Here is an 18,255-nt window from a genome sequence, read left to right as displayed (position 1 = left end):
CCGGTCCTAGAGACTGCCCTCCACTCAGCCAAGAGCGGACGTCATCTGGAGGAGAACGAGGAGAAGCAGGATAAGGACGTGGAGGCAGGGGACGGAGAGAAGGGACTCCAGGAGGAGAAGGAGGTGAAGGAGGAGAAAACAGGAGAGGACGAGAGCGAGGAGGAGAGAGGCCTGTCAGAGGAGGAGGAGCTGGAGGAGCTGAGGACGCAGGTGGCTCAGCTGCTCTATGAACTGGAGGAGGCCAGAGACGTGTCCCAGCAACATGTGGAGAGCTACAATGAGCTGCAAGGTGTGTGTGTGTGTGTGTGTGTGTGTGTGTGTCTGTGTGTTGTGTGTGTGTGTGTGCATGAGTGTGCGTGAGTGTGTGCGTGTGTGTGTGTGTGCATGAGTGTGCGTGAGTGTGTGTGTGTGTGTGTGGCGTGGTGTGCGTGAGTGTGCGCGTGTGCGTGAGTGTGTGTGTGTGTGTGTGTGTGTGTGTGTGTGTGTGCGTGAGTGTGCGTGTGTGCGTGAGTGTGCGCGGTGTGCGTGAGTGTGTGTGTGTGTGTGTGTGTGTGTGCGTGCGTGTGTGTGTGTGTGCGTGAGTGTGCGTGAGTGTGCATGTGCGCGTGAGTGTGCGTGTGTGTGTGTGTGTGTGTGTGTGTGTGTGTGTGTGTGTGTGTGTGTGTGTGTGTGTGTGTGTGTGTGCAAATCAATGTTTTTATGTGATGTGATTGTAGGAGTTTCCCAGTCCACATGCTCAGCTGTCACTGCCCTGTAAGACCAGCTGTCCATCTGTTTCTGCTGAATCACACACACACACACACACACACACACACACACACACACACACACACACACACACACTCACACACACACACACACACACACACACACACACACACACACACATACACACCACACACACACACACACACACACACACACACACTGGCTTTGTGTGGAGTTCAGTTGTCTCTCATATCTCTCCTTTTCTTTCTTCATAGGGCTTTTGGAAGAAGAACGCTTGGCTAGTGCCCACCAGGCCGAGACCTTCACAAGGCAGATCCAGAGACTTCAAGGTACTTTAACACACACACACACACACACACACACACACACACACACACACACACACCACACACACACACACACACACACACACACACACACACACACACATTTTCATAGACTACACACAGCCCCTCAGCCACTCTTATCAGTGGTCTAACTAGGCCCCTCAGTACTGCATGTAAACCCTCCTGTCTATGAAACCTCAGTGTCTGCTTCCCTCTAATGTGTCGGAGTGTCTTTAGATGTTGACGAATGAACATCCATTTCTCTTTGCCTCACTGTTTTGACATTGTTGATTTATAACAGTAACTAATGAACAAACAAGAGCCTAATTTGTCAGACGGTCCCTGGTGTGTCCAAAGATACTTTCTGATTTATAGAGGCCATTTTGTTATTCATAACTCTGTCTGCTGTAATAAATGCCTTATGGACTCTCTTTCTTCATGTGCAATGCTCTTCCTTTTTCAATATGTTGGAAGTTATTCACATTAATACCAAATTCATTTGTCATAAGGAGTTACACAGTGCAAAGACACTCCTGGAGGTTACAGTATGCATTTCCATTCATGGCCTTATCTGTGTCAGTGCTGTTTGAGGTTATCTTCATAACATCAGTGCCTAGATCACACGGAGACGGAGACACAGAGCAGAGGACCTGGGCTATAGATCACAGAGGCTTCTCCATGATCTCACCTCTCGCCGAGGCAATTTCCTGTCTCCGTTTGATCGAGTGGGGGTTCGAGCAGGCCACGCAATCTCCGTAAAGAAGCGAGAAAGAGTGACTTTTAGTGGAGTGTGTAGTGCAAACTCTTCAAAGCCGGCGTGGTTGGAGGCTGGTGCGAGTCTGTGTGAGGATCTGATCACAGATAACACACTGGGCTGGGTTTTATATGAAGAGCCACTATGTAGCACATTATGGCGCTTTTCAGAAGCAAAACGTGCAGTAGTGTCCGACCCTGACGCCATCACACCCGCTTCACTGCAGCGAGACGTCCGCTGTGACGCTACAACAGTGTGGGAGACTGACGGTGTTGGTGCTGGTTCTGGTGGTGGTGGTGGTGGTGGTGCTGGTTCTGGTGGTTGGTGGTGGTGGTGGTGTCTACTGGAGAGTGTAGCACACACACTGCGGTTGTTCCATTCCAACTCTTTTGACTTAGGACCTCTTCCAACATGCCTGTGGCCTCCGTGAAGAACTGAGTCAGGGGGTATTAACATGGCTGACCACATGCAGCACACAGCACTTTGGTAACGTTCACCTACAGTTTAAACAGCTCCTTTGCACATGGCGTGTAGTGTTTGTGTGTATCATCTCCCTCTAAAGCAGGACATAGTAATGATCTTGCCGTCCATCCTGGCCTATATTATTGAGCCTGAACTGTGTCATGCTCAAACAGCTGACAGACATTTAAAAGAGAGTTAAGAATAGCTGTGGAGAGCCAGAGTGCTTTCAGCAGTCACACGTGGACTCTTAAGTGGTAGCCGGAGTGAGAGGGATGGACACAGTGTGATGGTAGGATTACCACAGGTGTCAGAAGTAGGCATGTCCCCGTACACAAAGACACAGCAACCGACCCAAGGACCTTCTCTATCTCTATCTATCTCCTGTGTGTGTGTGTGTGTGTGCTTCTTCTCTCCAAAACAATATGTTCACATTCAGGCAGCAAGTGTGTGTGTGTGTGTGTGTGTGTGTGTGTGTGTGTGTGTGGTGTGTGTGTGTGTGTGTGTGGACTGTTCCATCCTTGTGTGTTCTGTACTGTTGCCCAGCTGGATTCATTGCCACAGTGTAGCGTCAACATTTTATCAACCGTGCCCTCTACTCCCCTCCCGCTACTCCCCTCCCTCTGTTCCCCTCCCTCTACTCCCCTCCCTCTGTTCCCCTCCCCTCTACTCCCCTCCCTCTACTCCCCTCCCTCTGTTCCCCTCCCTCTACTCCCCTCCCTCTGTTCCCCTCCTCTGTTCCCCTCCCTCTACTCCCCTCCCTCTGTTCCCCTCCCTCTATTCCCCTCCCTCTTCTCCCCTCCCTCTTCTCCCCTCCCTATGTTCCCCTCACTCTACTCCCCTCTTTCTACTCCCCTCCCTCTGTTCCCCTCCCTCTACTCCCCTCCCTCTTCTCCCCTCCCTCTTCTCCCCCTCCTATGTTCCCCTCCTTTCTCCTCCCCTCCCTCTACTCCCCTCCCTCTGTTCCCCTCACTCTACTCCCCTCTTTCTACTCCCCTCCCTCTGTTTCCCCTCCCTCTACTCCCCTCCCTCTGTTCCCCTCACTCTACTCCCCTCTTTCTACTCCCCTCCCTCTGTTCCCCTCCCTCTACTCCCCTCACTCTACTCCCCTCTTTCTACTCCCCTCCCCTCTGTTCCCCTCACTCTACTCCCCTCTTTCTACTCCCCTCCCTCTGTTCCCCTCCCTCTACTCCCCTCACTCTACTCCCCTCCTTTCTACTCCTCCCCTCCCTATGTTCCCCTCACTCTACTCCCCTCCCTCTACTCCCTTCAGCTCAGCTGCGCTCTGTACAAGAGGAGCTCGACAGCCTGGAGGAGGAGAAGGCCAGCGAGCTGTGGGAGGCCCAGGAGGAGCTGCGCGTGGCTCAGGAGGAGGTGCAGGATCTGCAGCAGGCGGCCGAGGAGGCGGCGGGCCGAGCGGGAGAGAACGACATTGCGCTCCTGCAGGAGGAGTTGTGTCGCCTGCGCGCCGAGCTGCAGAGGCTGCGGGGCACCACGCAGGAGTACGAGCTGGAGCTGACCACGCTCCGCGCAGAGATCTGCATGAAGAACCAGCGCAGGGAGCAGCAGGAGCACGCAGGCACCGAGGGTGTGTTCCAGCACACTACACTATACTACACTATACTCTAGTGAACTGGGGTGTGTACCAGCACACTACACTCCACTATACTACACTATACTCTAGTGAACTGGGGTCTATTCCATCACACTACACTCCACTATACTACACTATACTCTAGTGAACTGGGGTCTGTTTCATCACACTACACTCCACTATACTACACTATACTACACTATACTCTAGTGAACTGGGGTCTGTTCCATCACACGACACTCCACTATACTACACTATACTCTAGTGAACTGGGGTCTGTTCCATCACACGACACTCCACTATACTACACTATACTCTAGTGAACTGGGGTCTATTCCATCACTTGACACTCCACTATACTACACTATACTCTAGTGAACTGGGGTCTGTTCCATCACACTACACTCCACTATACTACACTATACTCTAGTGAACTGGGGTCTGTTCCATCACAAGACACTCCACTTCACTACACTATACTCTAGTGAACTGGGGTCTGTTCCATCACACTACACTCCACTATACTACGCTATACTCTAGTGAACTGGGGTCTGTTCCATCACACTGCACTCCACTATACTACACTATACTCTAGTGAACTGGGGTCTGTTTCATCACACTACAGTCCACTCCACTATACTACACTATACTCTAGTGAACTGGTGTCTGTTCCATCACACTACACTCCACTATACAACACTATACTACACTATACTATAGTGAACAGGGGTTTGTTCCATCACACTACACTCCACTACACTCCACGCACACACACACACACACACACACACACACACACACACACACACACACACACACACACACACACACACACACACACACAGTTATGTTATACTATGATCAAAGGTCTGATAGTATAGTGTAATAAGATATACTCTGCATTTCTCTGCAGACCTGAAGCTCACTGTCAGAAGTACACTGGGTGTTGTAGTATGGTATTAGACTACACCATGACACAGTTACGTGGACCGTGAGTCTGGAGTAGACATCACGTGCTCCCCAGCACTTTAGAGAACGTGTGCCAAAGCAAGAGTTCAGGTCATGTTCTGACACACTGAAGTACTGAAGCCAAGGCCGAAGGCCTAAGAACAGAAGGAGCTGAAATGACTCCATCTGAGGCCTGGCAGGGCAACCCTACAGCTGCTGATGTCTGCAGGACGGATGCCTTAAGAATTTATTACCTTGTACTAATCATCTTTTAAGGTTATACAGTATTTCTTTGTGTCCTGAAAAGAAAGATCTGTTATCTATATTATTCTGCATCTTTCTTCTAAAATCAACTTTTTACGCAATGGCCCAAGCTCAACCAGAGTGTCTCCCGTGTTGCCATATAAAAGAGACCACCCACGGGTGCATTCTCCGCCCCCATCAATAGCGTAGGACCTTCAGTACAGCTTGCTGCCAACAATCTCCAGTCACATAACCACTGGGACAATTCAGGCTAATCTCCTGCTGATATAAGGCTGTCACTAATAAAGGGAGAAGTCTTCACCACAGATACATGAGACCTAAACATTCTAGTGCAAAATCATCAGCTTCTGTTGCCAAACCGAGTCTATTATTTAGTGGCAGGGCATGTGTGTGCATGTTCACACGAGCACGCGTGTGCGGCGCACGCTTGTGTGTGTGCGTGCGTGTCGGTCTGATGAGAGTGTGCGGCTTCCTTCTTTACATAGTTTGGCATTGAGTTTCCTCGTGGACTTTAGTGCCATGAGCAAAAAAATGGAGGGTTTCAAAGTTGCAAAGTTATTTGGGAGAGCGGTTCTCGCCACACTTTCCAGTAGTTTCTTCTGTTCAAGCAGAAAACCACACTCTGCATTAGTCTGCCTCTGTTCTCCAGCAGTAAGTGAACTTTTGAGGTTTCTCTGGATCCTCTTGGATCTCGCTGTGCTGACGGCCCTAGCTTGTCCTCAGCTCTTTTGATACTGAAGCTTCTGTAGAACCTCATGTGTAGAGTCACACGTATTCAGGAGCCTGTCTCATATTGGCTTCCAGAATGGTGGATATTAGTGATGGACTCTTTAGATTTGAGATATTTTATTCCAGTAGACTGAATAATTGTCCAAAGGAGAACTGTCTTTTTTTTGGCCAAATCCCTTCAGTCTTAATGGGAATGAACATCCAGTTTACAAGTCAGAATGCTGGTGACCGAATGGCAAACAAATGTGTCTTGTCAGTGTTAAAGTGCTAAAGTAGGAACTGCTTAGTAACAATAATAAAATAGATATGCGCACTGGAAGAACAACGTATGATGCATAAGTCATATCACCTCTGTTATGTGAGTAATAGCAGACGCAGCTGAATTTAGCTTGGAATCTATTGGACTGAACAGAATCTGATGCAAAGGGACAGGACAGCGTGGCCGTGTGTGTATATGGGTTGGAGGGGAAGATGGGTGAACTGGGTTTGAGACTGGGAGTGTTGGGATATCTCTTGTGGACTGTAACTGGGAGAGAGGAATGTGACTGAAACAAAAAAGATTTTGATGACTAATGGAGTCTTTTACAGGAAGGAAGAGTTAAAAGAGAATAAAATCTTAGAGATGGCAAATTAAATGTGTATGTCAGCATGTGTCAGTGGACAGGCGAGTGTGTGTGTGCTTGAGAAGGGTTACTTGGGTTCAAGCAAGTGCAAGTGTGTATGTGCATGGATGTGAGAGCATGTGTATATATATATATATGTGTGTGTGTGTGTGTGTGTGTGTGTGTGTGTGTGTGTTCTTCAGAAGGGTTAAAGGTCTGTACTGGAAGGCTGAGGGAAGCAATTCATCATGTGCTACGGTGCAGAAAACCTCACACACACCACATCCATGACAACCTCAAATAAACTGTGTGTGTGTGGGAGGGGGGTGTTGCGGGGGTGGGGGCAGCGCAGTGTATGTATTAAAATTAGAAACAAAAAGTCATTAAACCACATTACTATAAACCCATTTTTTTCCTTACACATCATATGTTACACCGTGTATTGCTCTGCTTGATCTAAATGATGAATAATTGCATGTATTAAGTCTAAAAGTTTATTTTGGTGATTCATCTCATGACTCTCATCATACCCCTGAGTGGTGCGTGGGATCTGCAGCGGTGTCTCTCCGTGGTGTCAGAGACTCCAGGCCTTCAGACAGAACCCATGACTCTTAATACTGTCAAACTATAGCTCAGAAAGAGAGGCAGACAAGGAATATGGCAGGAGGTGCGCTGGGAACCGGAGATCTGGTAAAGACTTTGTGCTGTAGAGTCACACTGTGCCGTAGACCTTCTTAGGTGTAAATCTCTGTTACCATATGCCACAGTGCAAAGTGCTGTAGGTCACATTAGACGTGTGTGCATCGTAACGTGAGTATCGTGTTCCTGCACGTTCAGTGGAGTGTCGGTAAAACGCACCGTTGGTTTCTTTGGTCTCGCCTTTTCCATTTTGCTCTTTCCCGTGTCTTGTGTGTGCGTGTGTGTGTGTGTGTGTTTGTACCTGAGTGTGCGTGTGCGTGTGCCGGCTTGCAAAGTGACATTTACCCTTCCTGTTCGATCCTGCTACGTGCACCAGGCACAGTGGAAGCCGTTGTGTTATTTTTCCGTTTTTCCGTGCCGTTTGTTCAAAATCGATCTGTTTGTCAACACACCGTGCTGTTGTTTCAGTGGGTAACCCCAACACTTCACAGCATGGAGTCAAAGGCCTTTCTAATCTTTCTTAGTGCAAGATTATTAGATATTAGTTACTTAATATTGCACAAACCTCACTTTAATATGAAAGAACACTGCACCACATCTTTACAGTAGTCTTTGGTTCATGTCTGTGTGAGTACATGGTTGAGATGCCATAATAAACAGATAAACAGAACAGTGCTGTGGAACCTCTGTGCATACGTAGATGTTTCTAATATCTGTTCAAGCCTCCAGGGAGCTCTGGCGTGTTGGGGGGGGGGGGGGGGGGGGGGCTTTGGCTGGTTCCCTCCTTCACTTGTGTGCACGCTGATCCCTGGACTGTGATGAGAGCCGTCATGGCTGACACAAGACCCGAATCATCCATTTGCTTCTGATCTGAGATCAGTGGGAGCAGACAAAGGTAAAACGGTCAAGCTAGATTGCTGATGTTCTGAATAACCTTTTGATGCCCTTTGAGCCAGTCAACATGGTTGTTAATCTTACTCAGACACACACACACACACACACACACACACACACACACACACACACACACACGTACTGCAGAGAGAGATGGATAAAGGTTGTTTGTGTTATTTGGGTTCCTGCTGGAATAAGTCTGCTGGAAGAGCACTGTGGCGTCATGACGGACGTGCAGACGGTCATCACAAGTCCAGGGCAACACGGCAGCACCATCACAAGTCCAGGGCAACACGGCAGCACCATCACAAGTCCAGGGCAACACGGCAGCACCATCACAAGTCCAGGGCAACACGGCAGCACCATCACAAGTCCAGGGCAACACGGCAGCACCATCACAAGTCCAGGGCAACACGGCAGCACCATCACAAGTCCAGGGCAACACGGCAGCACCACTGTCTTTATTTTAAAACAGTTTGCAGGCACATCATATGTTTACATCCATATTGCGCTCAATCTCTTTTTTAATATGTTGCTCGTGTTGCTTTTATAAATACGATTTGTGCCTATAACTATAACTATGTGAATTATTTACAAGCTCTTGGAAATCCTCCCTTTCTGAGCCTTGGTGAGAACATGCATTGTGGGTGTGTGTTCTGATTGGTCAGGCGAGGTGGGGGAGCTGAAGGAGAAGTGTCACTCTTTGATGGATGAATGTCTGACCCTGAAGAACCACAATGAGCAGCTCTCAGAGAAACTGCAGCTATTGGAGGAGCAGAGGACCAGGTGAGTGGCCACATCACCTGTCAATCAAGACAACAGCCAGGCAGTGAAAAATTAAACTGACTCTAGACAGGGCTAACGAGGAGCAGAACTCAACTCTGTCAAAGTGCTTAAACAGGGCATGAAAGACTGAAGAGCATCCCTTTCTCTGAACGTAACGCTCCCTGGGAGGGAAGAGAGATTGCTGAATTAGCACGCCGCATCTATAGCTTGTCTGAAGCGCTGGTCTGCGAGCGGCTTCTGTTGTTACTGCGTAAAACCACTCCGCACCACGAACAGACCACCTTCCACGAGGCCGTACGTAACGAGGGAAGAATCCCTGGCTGTGTTGGGTGAAGCCCGTCCCTGCGCACAGCAGCTAAAGGACTATCAAATAACAGGAAGAAAGAACACTGGGTCTATTCAGAGGTCACGCGGTTAGAAATAACATGTAATGACAGCTACAGGGCTGACGTTTCTTCTTCACTCATCACGTAGCTGGGTCTACCATTAGCATTCCTGTTCGTACAAACATACACACGGTGTCACTCCCACATGGCTGAACACGAACAACACTCTCCTGGGCTCGGGGATTCAAGAGGGGCCGGGGAGGGGGGACGGGGACGTTAGTGGGTTTACTAATAGTCTATGTTAGCTTGTGCTGTGTGCGATGTTCAGTAGTGTTCTTCCTCCTCCAGCTCGACGGACTCTGACCAAGGTGGGCGGGGCAACGAGGGTGACGGACAGGTGCAGAATCGGGCGGAGGAGGCGGTGAAGCCCGCAGGCTACGCCAGCGCGTCACAGTCTGAGATACCGGCCCGCCTGGCGGACGCCTCCATCCAGAAGAACGTCTCGAGGGAGGGGAGATCGGCGAATCCTGTGGAGAGGAACCTGACGGAGGTGTTCTCCCTGCGGGACCAGCTCCAACAGGCTGAGCAGAGAGCCTCCCAGGTGGAGAAAGAGGTGCGTTACATACCACCCCCATATCGCTTAACCAGGAAACTTCCAACCCAGTGCCCAGGAAGTTTTTACTGTTACTTATAAGAATTCTTAAACTTTAGCTGACACTACACAATATCATATATAGCAAATCATTTCATTGGATGTGTCGTTGTTGAGAACTATAGGACAGGAAGTACTATAAGGATTAATAAATGATCTCGTGACGTTAAGTAAGACGCATAAATCAGTGTGAATAGTATATAATACATAATGCATTCACATAGTGGATGTGCATGTTCCACAGAGGTGTGACTGTGTGTGAGCTCCTCCTCCAGAGGCGACTGCCCCTCCCACTCTAGTAAATGTCACAGCAGGAAAGATTTCTGGAATAGTTTCCTCCGCCTGTCCCTGTTCATTCTTGCATTCCTCACCTTATCTTGATCTGTTTTTCATTCAGTTTTATTTATTGTTCCCCCCCTCCCTCCCTCCTCTATTTCTCTCTCTCTTTCAGTGCGAAGGGTTAAAGGGAGAACTTCTGCAGTTACAGGAGCTCTATGAGAGTAGTCAGAAGGAGAGGGAGGAGTTGGAGGCGGAGCTCCAGTGCTGCAGGGCGGAGCTTGTCCAGCTGACAGGCAGAAAGGCTCAGGTGAGAGGTTAATGTTAGGTTGATTATCATATCCTCCAGCCTCTGTCCTTGGGTAAAAACGTTTAAATGCTTCAAATACATAACAAATTGGGGAACACATTATGAACACTTACGTCCATAAGCCAGAGTCATATGTGCCTGTCTGCCTTTGATGACACTTTGTGTATAACCAACGTTTGGCTTTATAACTCCAGTAAAAATCATCAGTAAAAATGTCTCCCAACATGTGTCGTGCTCAGGTCACTTCACTGTTGCTCAAGTGTGTGTGTATGTGTGTGTGTGTCTCGGCTTGGTCTGTTGGTCACCTTCTCACACACATCGATTCTGGGTCAAATGTTTTTGTGTCAGTTCGTCCTTGTGTGTGTGGTGCGTCTAAAAGTTTTAACTGCCCTTCAGCATCTTCAGGACACGCTTAGGCTGCAGGGGGTCAGATGCTGTCCTGACCAATGTCCTGACCAATGTCCTGACTAATGTCCTGACCAATGTCCTGGCCAATGTCCTGACTAATGTCCTGACCAATGTCCTGACTAATGTCCTGACCAATGTCCTGACTAATGTCCTGACCAATGTCCTGACTAATGTCTTGACCAATGTCCTGACCAATGCTTGTGTCCCAATGTGCACCTACAAAGTGGTCTGTTCATGCATACGTCTTGTGCTGCAAGGCAGGTGTATGCAGGAAATTGATTTCCTGATCTCTATCATCTAATTCAATTTTTTTCTCATCTAGATTTTTAAGCCCCAAAAACATTTTCAAACAGTTTAACCATCCAGTCTTAGATTTAAGTCCCTTATCACTTACCCACTCCCCCACAGTTGTAGTTTGATCATGTGGTTACCTCCGCACTCACACTATACTGATGCCTACAACTCCCAGAATTCCGTGGGAGTTAATGCCGTGGGCTGTCTATGCAGTGTGAGCAAAGGATCTTTAAATGACAAGAGGGCGGCCTTGACTGCATGTAGAGCCAAGAGAAGGGACAGGTGCAAGGTCTCCGTCTTGTGTCTAAACATCTTTGCTGTGATCTAATCGCAGTGTTCTTCCTGTTCCCCCCCCTGTGTTCCTCCATTAACCACTGCTTCACCCTGTGTTCCTCCATTAACCACTGCTTCACCCTGTGTTCCTCCATTAACCACTGCTTCACCCTGTGTTCCTCCATTAACCACTGCTTCACCCTGTGTTCCTGCCCCCCCGTGCTCCACCATTAACTACTGCTTTACCCTGTCACTCCAACCCTTGTGCCTCATGACCATAAATCTGTGATCACAACGCACAACACTATCAAATTCTGAACAAATTTGATGTTTTCTGATGATCAAACTGTTATCTATCTATCTATCTATCTATCTATCTATCTATCTATCTATCTATCTATCTATCTATCTATCTATCTATCTGTCTGTCTGTCTGTCTGTCTGTCTGTCTGTCTGTCTATCTATCTGGTCTATCTGGTCTCCCCATCATTTTCATTACTTCTCTCTTTCAATATGCATTTTATTTGTTATTCATTGATTATGCATGTATTACACACATATCCATGTGTGACCTTTTTTAAATGTTTTTCCATGCTCACTCTCTCATCTTTTCATTTGGTTTTTATTCCCCATCTCCTCCCCGTTTCACGTCCTCCCTCCGCCCCTGCGATTCCCCTGCCCCGCCCCCTGCCCCGCCCCCAGGACTCCTCTCCTCTGTCTGAGCCCACTGTTCTCTCCATACCCTTCATAGGAATGGTTGTAGTATTGGCCCTGGTTTGGTGCTGCTGGACGGAACTCTTGTCCTAATGGGGAAAGGTACGGCTTTGCCTTTATTTACTTTAAGACCACAGAGACACCTGGACGCGTGGGCCAGGGGGGTGAGGCCAGGGGGTGGGGCCAGGGGGTGGGGCCAGGGGGTGGGGCCGGGGGGTGGGGCCAGTGGGTGGGGCCAGGGGGTGGGGCCAGGGGGTGGGGCCAGGGGGAGGGCGATCTTCCTGGTGTGTAATGAATGGTCAGAATGATTGCTGTGGGTGAAGGCTGAAGCTGGATGCTGTACTCGGATGGCTAGACCTTTTATGGACGTGCACATTGTGTCACAACCATGGCGAATGTGAGTTATAAGAGTTGGAGAAGCACTTAGACACTTGAGTTCAGTGGAAGCCTGTTTGCCCTCAGTCGGCTCGATTTGGTGCATCATGTCGAACAACGACCCCCCAGACAAAACGTCTCTGCTTCCATACGAGGTCAGAAACTTGAAACTGGAAACATTTTTGAGTTTTAGCCAGAACCCGGGGAGTGTGGCCTGCTGTCCCAGGGTGGCCTGATAGACAGTGGCCGTTAGACAGACTTTCCTCGTGCCTGTTGTCAAACTCGGTGAAGCTTCATGAACATGTGATGAGCACAGACTACGAGTTAGAGGTGGGAAGGGAAGAGAAAACAGGAATGTTCTAAACACACTGGAAGTTTTCTGGCAGGCTGTGGAAGATGCCGTGAATCAGTCACCACTCTCGGTAAGAGGAGATGTAAGAGACGTAATAACATGCATGTGATTACAATATTGCTGACCAGCAGTGCCAACCCTGATGCACGCACGCACACACGCACACACACACACAGAGGAGCGGAGAAAGAGCACTGTTTGAGTATTTACTAGGTTATTGCTCTCAGCTGACTGTGTCTCTGCAGGCCACATAGAAATGAATAGAAATGAAAAAAAGTTTTTATTTTTAAAATGATTCTTTAAAAGATTGTTAAGACAGCATTTACATTTACAAAATGCCTAATTCACACGAATGTAGGCATCCTGTTCTTTAAAACATTAAAGTGTGTGTGTGTGTGTGTGTGTGTGTGTGTGTGTGTGTGTGTGTGTGTGTGTGTGTGTGAGTGAATGTTTGTTATAACTAACATAAACATACATAGAACACAGTTGTAACAAACTGGAAGACAATAGACAATAGAGGGCTTTGTTGGAGAACAGTTACTGGTGTGTGTGTGTGTGTGTGTGTGTGTGTGTGTGTGTGCTTGCGTAGTGCACCAGCATTGTGCACCTTGTCTTCTGTTGGATATTTGTGTGAACCTTATGCCCTTTGACCTTTCTTTAACCTGTATTTCCTGTTGACCCTAGGAGAGAGAGGGAGACTGGAACCTGGCGATGGTGGTTGCCATGGCGGCAGCAGCCGTCTTGCTTGTGCCCAGTTTGACGAGAGCTCTTTCTTGAGCCAGAGACAGGAAGTGATGTCATCCACCAAAGTCAGCTCCCTGCACACACACACACACACACACTACTGTCATAACCATCTTGGAGGACGTCTGCTGAACGGAACACATTTCATCGCCCCTTTTCACTGCAACTCTGCAAACTCCCCTCACTCCATTACCCCTCCTGCTTACACACACACACACACACACACACACACACACACACACACACACACACACACACACACACACACACACACACACACACACACACACACTCATGCATACATAGCACCAGAGAGATGGATCTAGAAAACTGATAACGTGAGGGAGGAGTCTGGCTCCCCTGTCTGATAATGTGGGGGAGGAGTCTGGCTCCCCTGTCTGATAATGTGGGGGAGGAGTCTGGCTCCCCTGTCAGATAATGTGGGGGAGGAGTCTAGCTCCCCTGTCTTCATTTGATCCCTGCATTTTCTTACTGCCTGCATTTAGATTTTTATTTGTAGTGAATACTGACCTGCAGACTGAGGAACTTGCCTGATCATCTTACTCTAGAAAAAATGTGATTTATTAATTTTTTGTCTATTTCATAGACAAGTGATCTGTTCTTTAGATAGATCTGTTCTTTGGATAGATCTGTTTTTAGATAGATCTGTTCTTTTACAGGCCTGTGCTCTAGATGCAGTATCTCGCTTCAGTTCTATAGCTTTAAAGATGTACTATGGCAGCATGTGACATGTGGTCCTTCAGATTATTTCAGCTAACAAGTCTTGCCTATTCCACTGATGAAATCTTTAATATCTTCTTCAATTCCTTTATCTTTTGCTCGTTTTAGCATAGCACCAGCTCTTTTGAAGCATGCAGCAAACACCGAACTGGTGTTAAATGAGCATGTAACATTTAAAGGGTTTGTCATCTCCTTCATGATTCACAGGATGAAGCACTGTTTGGTGTGGAGGCAAAATAATACAGACAGTAGCAAGATAAGAGACTCACAATTATCTTCAATAAAGACCAAATTTTTATTAAAATTGTGAACAACTAATAGTTTAATTATGAGTACATTAATAACGATGTACTAATAACTAAACTGTTATAAAAATGTTCACTTTGCCAGTTTTAACCATTTAAATTAAATATTTATTTTCATATATGTGTTTGTTTAACCAAATGAAATTTATTTAATGAATTTTAATGAAGAAAATGATAGAAAAGAGAGAGATAACTATTTTTGTATACAGCAGAACTGCAGCACATATTCAAAACTTCTCATGAGTAATCATATTAATTTGTAGTTCCAAAACAACATTGCAGAGTAATTTTTCCTCTGTAGCAACTCCTGTTGAAATTAGACAGTGGCACTGTTTTTGTTGTTTTGGTTTTAGGGTCCAGCAGGTTGGCTGTGAAATGAAAAAATGAATGTGTAGAATGTTGTTTTTAATGTGAAAATTTTACATTTAGTTTGGGATAATCATGTGGGACTAAAAACCCTTTTTCAGCCTTGTAGCCCATTTCATGGGACCCTGAGTGATCGGACAATTGTAACATTAGCTCACCCACTAGACAGCTAACAAATAGCATAAGGAGGTGTTTCATGATCACGTCTGAAGGCTTCTACTCTTCATGTTCAATGTGAAGACCAGAGACGTGTCAATGATGGCGCAGCCGGCGAAGATGAAACTCTAAACGCGAAACAAATCAAATGATCAGGTCAGTCAGAATCAACCATCTGGCTCCTTGTTTATAAGCAAGAATGGACATGGGAACTTAGCAACAGCACACAGGTTACCAAGCTTGACAGGAAGTTACAGTTTACTAGGTAACAGCAATTTAGTAAACTGAAGACTAATTAATACTGAGTGAAGACTGTAATAAATCTGAAACAATATTTTCTAGATGAGATCATGGCACAAATTTATAAAAGAGGAACACTATCATGACCTTCAAAGATTTATCATAAGATTCAGACCACTGGTAAGAACAGAAAAGTTGTTTTCCTAAAATGTACTTCAAAAAAGTACCACCTAAAGAGTACTCAGACACAGCTGCATATAAGAACATGTAACAGAGAGACAAAACAAGAAAACCAGGACGTAGGGGTTGGGGTGGGGGTCAATTCTGAAGTACTGCAGACAAAAGGCAACCTCCTCAACCATCGCTAAAAAAAGCCATTCTGTCTGGCCTAGCACATCACCAGAACATTCCCTCCATGTGGGGATAGCTCCGAGTTGTAAAACTTCAGACAGAATGCTTCAAATTCAAAGGATTTTCGATACAGTATCACACGTCTTTTTTAGCTTTATGTTAATCTGTCCTAGTGCTCATGGTCCTCACAAATGGGACAGGTACATCCAAAAAGAAGAAACACAGCCATATGAGACACAACCATTATGAGCGCCCTTTCCACAACGCCTTGACCACTGGATTTTGAGTTTGCATGTATGTTGCAATTAAGAAATGTAGCACAAATTCACTAGCTTTACCTGAAGTATGCAGCTACACAAATAATGCAGTTTCCATGAAGTCTGTTTACACTAAGTTGACACCAATGTCAGAAGACGATCCTGAGTTATGCAATGATCTTGTTTCCAGCAAATACGCTATGAAAGCTCTTTTGAAAAATGTTCCTTCAAGCTCTGCAGGGCTTCTGTTTTCCTTACTGTCTGATGACATTATCAAATTATACCCATAATATCTCAATGGTTTTTTACTGTGGCTGTCTATTTGCAGTGTTGTAAGCTCTTATAACAACTTGACATCAAGGATTGCCTTCATGTGCATCCTTAACAACTGAGCAAATTGGACTTTTGCCCAAATTCAGAACTACAGGTGAAGGAGAATGCCTGCACGTAGCAGAGCGTAGCAGAGCGGTTTCATGCGTCAGTGATCCTGTGCCTCCTTGGTGAAGTTGCTTCAAAGTGTAGAAGAGACACCAGCTCAAAACGGGTTGGGCGTGTTGCTGTCCCTGAGTTACCGCAGAACTCCTACAGTGCACCTAAGTTGTTACAGTGCTGTCTTCCGGTCTCTTGTTGATAGATAAACACTGTAGACCCCAGTGCAAGCTCATCTGAATATCTATCGATCTATTAATAGTTAACAACAGTATAAGACAATGCATGTGACACAGTGACGCTTATTTTCTATCAAAGTGTGGTATTTGTACTGTATTGTAAATAATTCAATAGGTGTACGGCTTTGGTGGGATATACTGTGAAACTGGACACAAAGCCTTTAGATATAAAAGATCATTACAACGACAGCCATTTGGGATATGGTGTATTTTTAGAATAAAATTAATACAGTTGACACTGTTGGTCCCGCAATGGGAACCTGTCAACCATGTAACTTTATTGTGTTTGCATGTTTCTTATTGTGGGTTTGCATGGAGTTTGATAGCATTACATAGACAATTTAGTTTTATTTAGTTCAAATTAATTGCAGTGCGTGTTGTTTTCATAAGCACTGCATGAGTCTGTGTGGTTGCAAACCGCTTTTCCAATTGGTTACCTTTTCAAGCATTGATTCTTTAAACAAAATATGTTTGGGTGTTGATGTGTAACGACGTTCTTCTGCGTTCTGTACTGTCATGTTCTCTCTGTGTCAATTTCTTTCTGAATTGGGTGACAGGAACGTTATACACTTTTGCAGCAATTTGGCTGTCTAAATTATATTACCCTCCGTGGATAACACGGATTAGTTATGGCTCAGAAAGTTAAAAAATATTTGCCATGAACCCTCAGATTAAACTCCTTTTCAACTGTTAAAAGTAAATATCACCCATAACAATGTATGTGTTGACTTTTTAAATGTCATATTAAAGGATTCATTTTTTTTTTTTACCAAACTATCTCTGATACATAGGCTAATGCTATTACAGAGCAGTTGTGTATGAAAAATTCTTAAAATCAGTTTTATCACTCTTTTCAGTCAGTTTTCTTCTTTCTTCCATTTTGTTGACATACATGAAAGTATGATTTTAAAATCCAGTGAATCCAGTTAGGAAAAAATCCATAATATTCATACCTGGTGCTTTATTTGGAATCTAGCATTTGGTCTAGTGTATTAAGAACATTAAGAACTTGATGTTTAGTTTTGTGGACATTCTGTTGACTATGTATGGCATATCATTAGCTTTATCTGCTATATAACTTTAGCTGTATATGCTATATAGCTTTAGCTGTATATGCTATATAGCTTTAGTAGTATATGTTGTAATGTCCTCATGTGTATTTGAGTAAAAAACGAAATATGAGCAAAATATGAGAACTTTGAGTATTTTGGTAACCTGACTGTATATTTTGTAAATGATCTGAAACAAATAAAGTAGTTTATCCATGCATGTGTCTTTTGATGACCTCTCTCTGCATATGGCCCAGTGACATCTTTGACTTTGACTGTCAGTAATGTGGACCTATTCTGCAGGTTTTATTAAAGAGACATCAGTGACTTTGTCTTTAAATGTGCTGTGGATAAGATGCATGAGGATAAGACAAATCTGATGGAATTCATCACATCTGTCACAATTGCTCCTGTTGTACCTAAAGCAATGTGTCAAAACAAAGTAAAGGGAGATTATGATCATAATAACCTATTTTGACAGCTTTCTGCATTCAAATCTGCTTGACTTTTTATCACTTCTTTTACTCTGTATGGCTGTACTTTCCGTAGCTTGTGACGTTTGCCTTTCTCCCATTGCTGGGACCCCCAAACCCAGATAGTAATACACTATTCACGTTCTAAGATGCTTAGTCAGGGGGATGACATCATACTGAAATACTGGGAGTGCCTCAGGG

General features: G+C 45.7%; 1 protein-coding gene across 1 annotated transcript in view; it reads left to right on the top strand.

Moving 5' to 3' along the window:
- The window catches only part of ccdc136b (coiled-coil domain containing 136b), an 18,553-nt gene extending 754 nt beyond the window's left edge, over positions 1-17,799 (top strand). The window contains exons 2-9 of the mRNA XM_077004490.1: positions 11-289; positions 984-1,058; positions 3,542-3,856; positions 8,607-8,724; positions 9,399-9,663; positions 10,154-10,288; positions 11,966-12,079; positions 13,389-17,799. Coding sequence (XP_076860605.1) covers positions 11-289; positions 984-1,058; positions 3,542-3,856; positions 8,607-8,724; positions 9,399-9,663; positions 10,154-10,288; positions 11,966-12,070 — 1,292 coding nt within the window. The 3' untranslated portion in view covers positions 12,071-12,079; positions 13,389-17,799. The remainder of the gene's footprint in view (positions 1-10; positions 290-983; positions 1,059-3,541; positions 3,857-8,606; positions 8,725-9,398; positions 9,664-10,153; positions 10,289-11,965; positions 12,080-13,388) is intronic.
- The last annotated feature ends 456 nt before the right edge of the window (positions 17,800-18,255 follow it).

This window comes from Brachyhypopomus gauderio, chromosome 5 (assembly GCF_052324685.1).
Source record: "Brachyhypopomus gauderio isolate BG-103 chromosome 5, BGAUD_0.2, whole genome shotgun sequence".
Lineage (NCBI taxonomy): Eukaryota > Metazoa > Chordata > Actinopteri > Gymnotiformes > Hypopomidae > Brachyhypopomus > Brachyhypopomus gauderio.
Note: the sequence above shows the minus strand (reverse complement) of the source record. Positions and strands in the feature narration are given on the sequence as shown.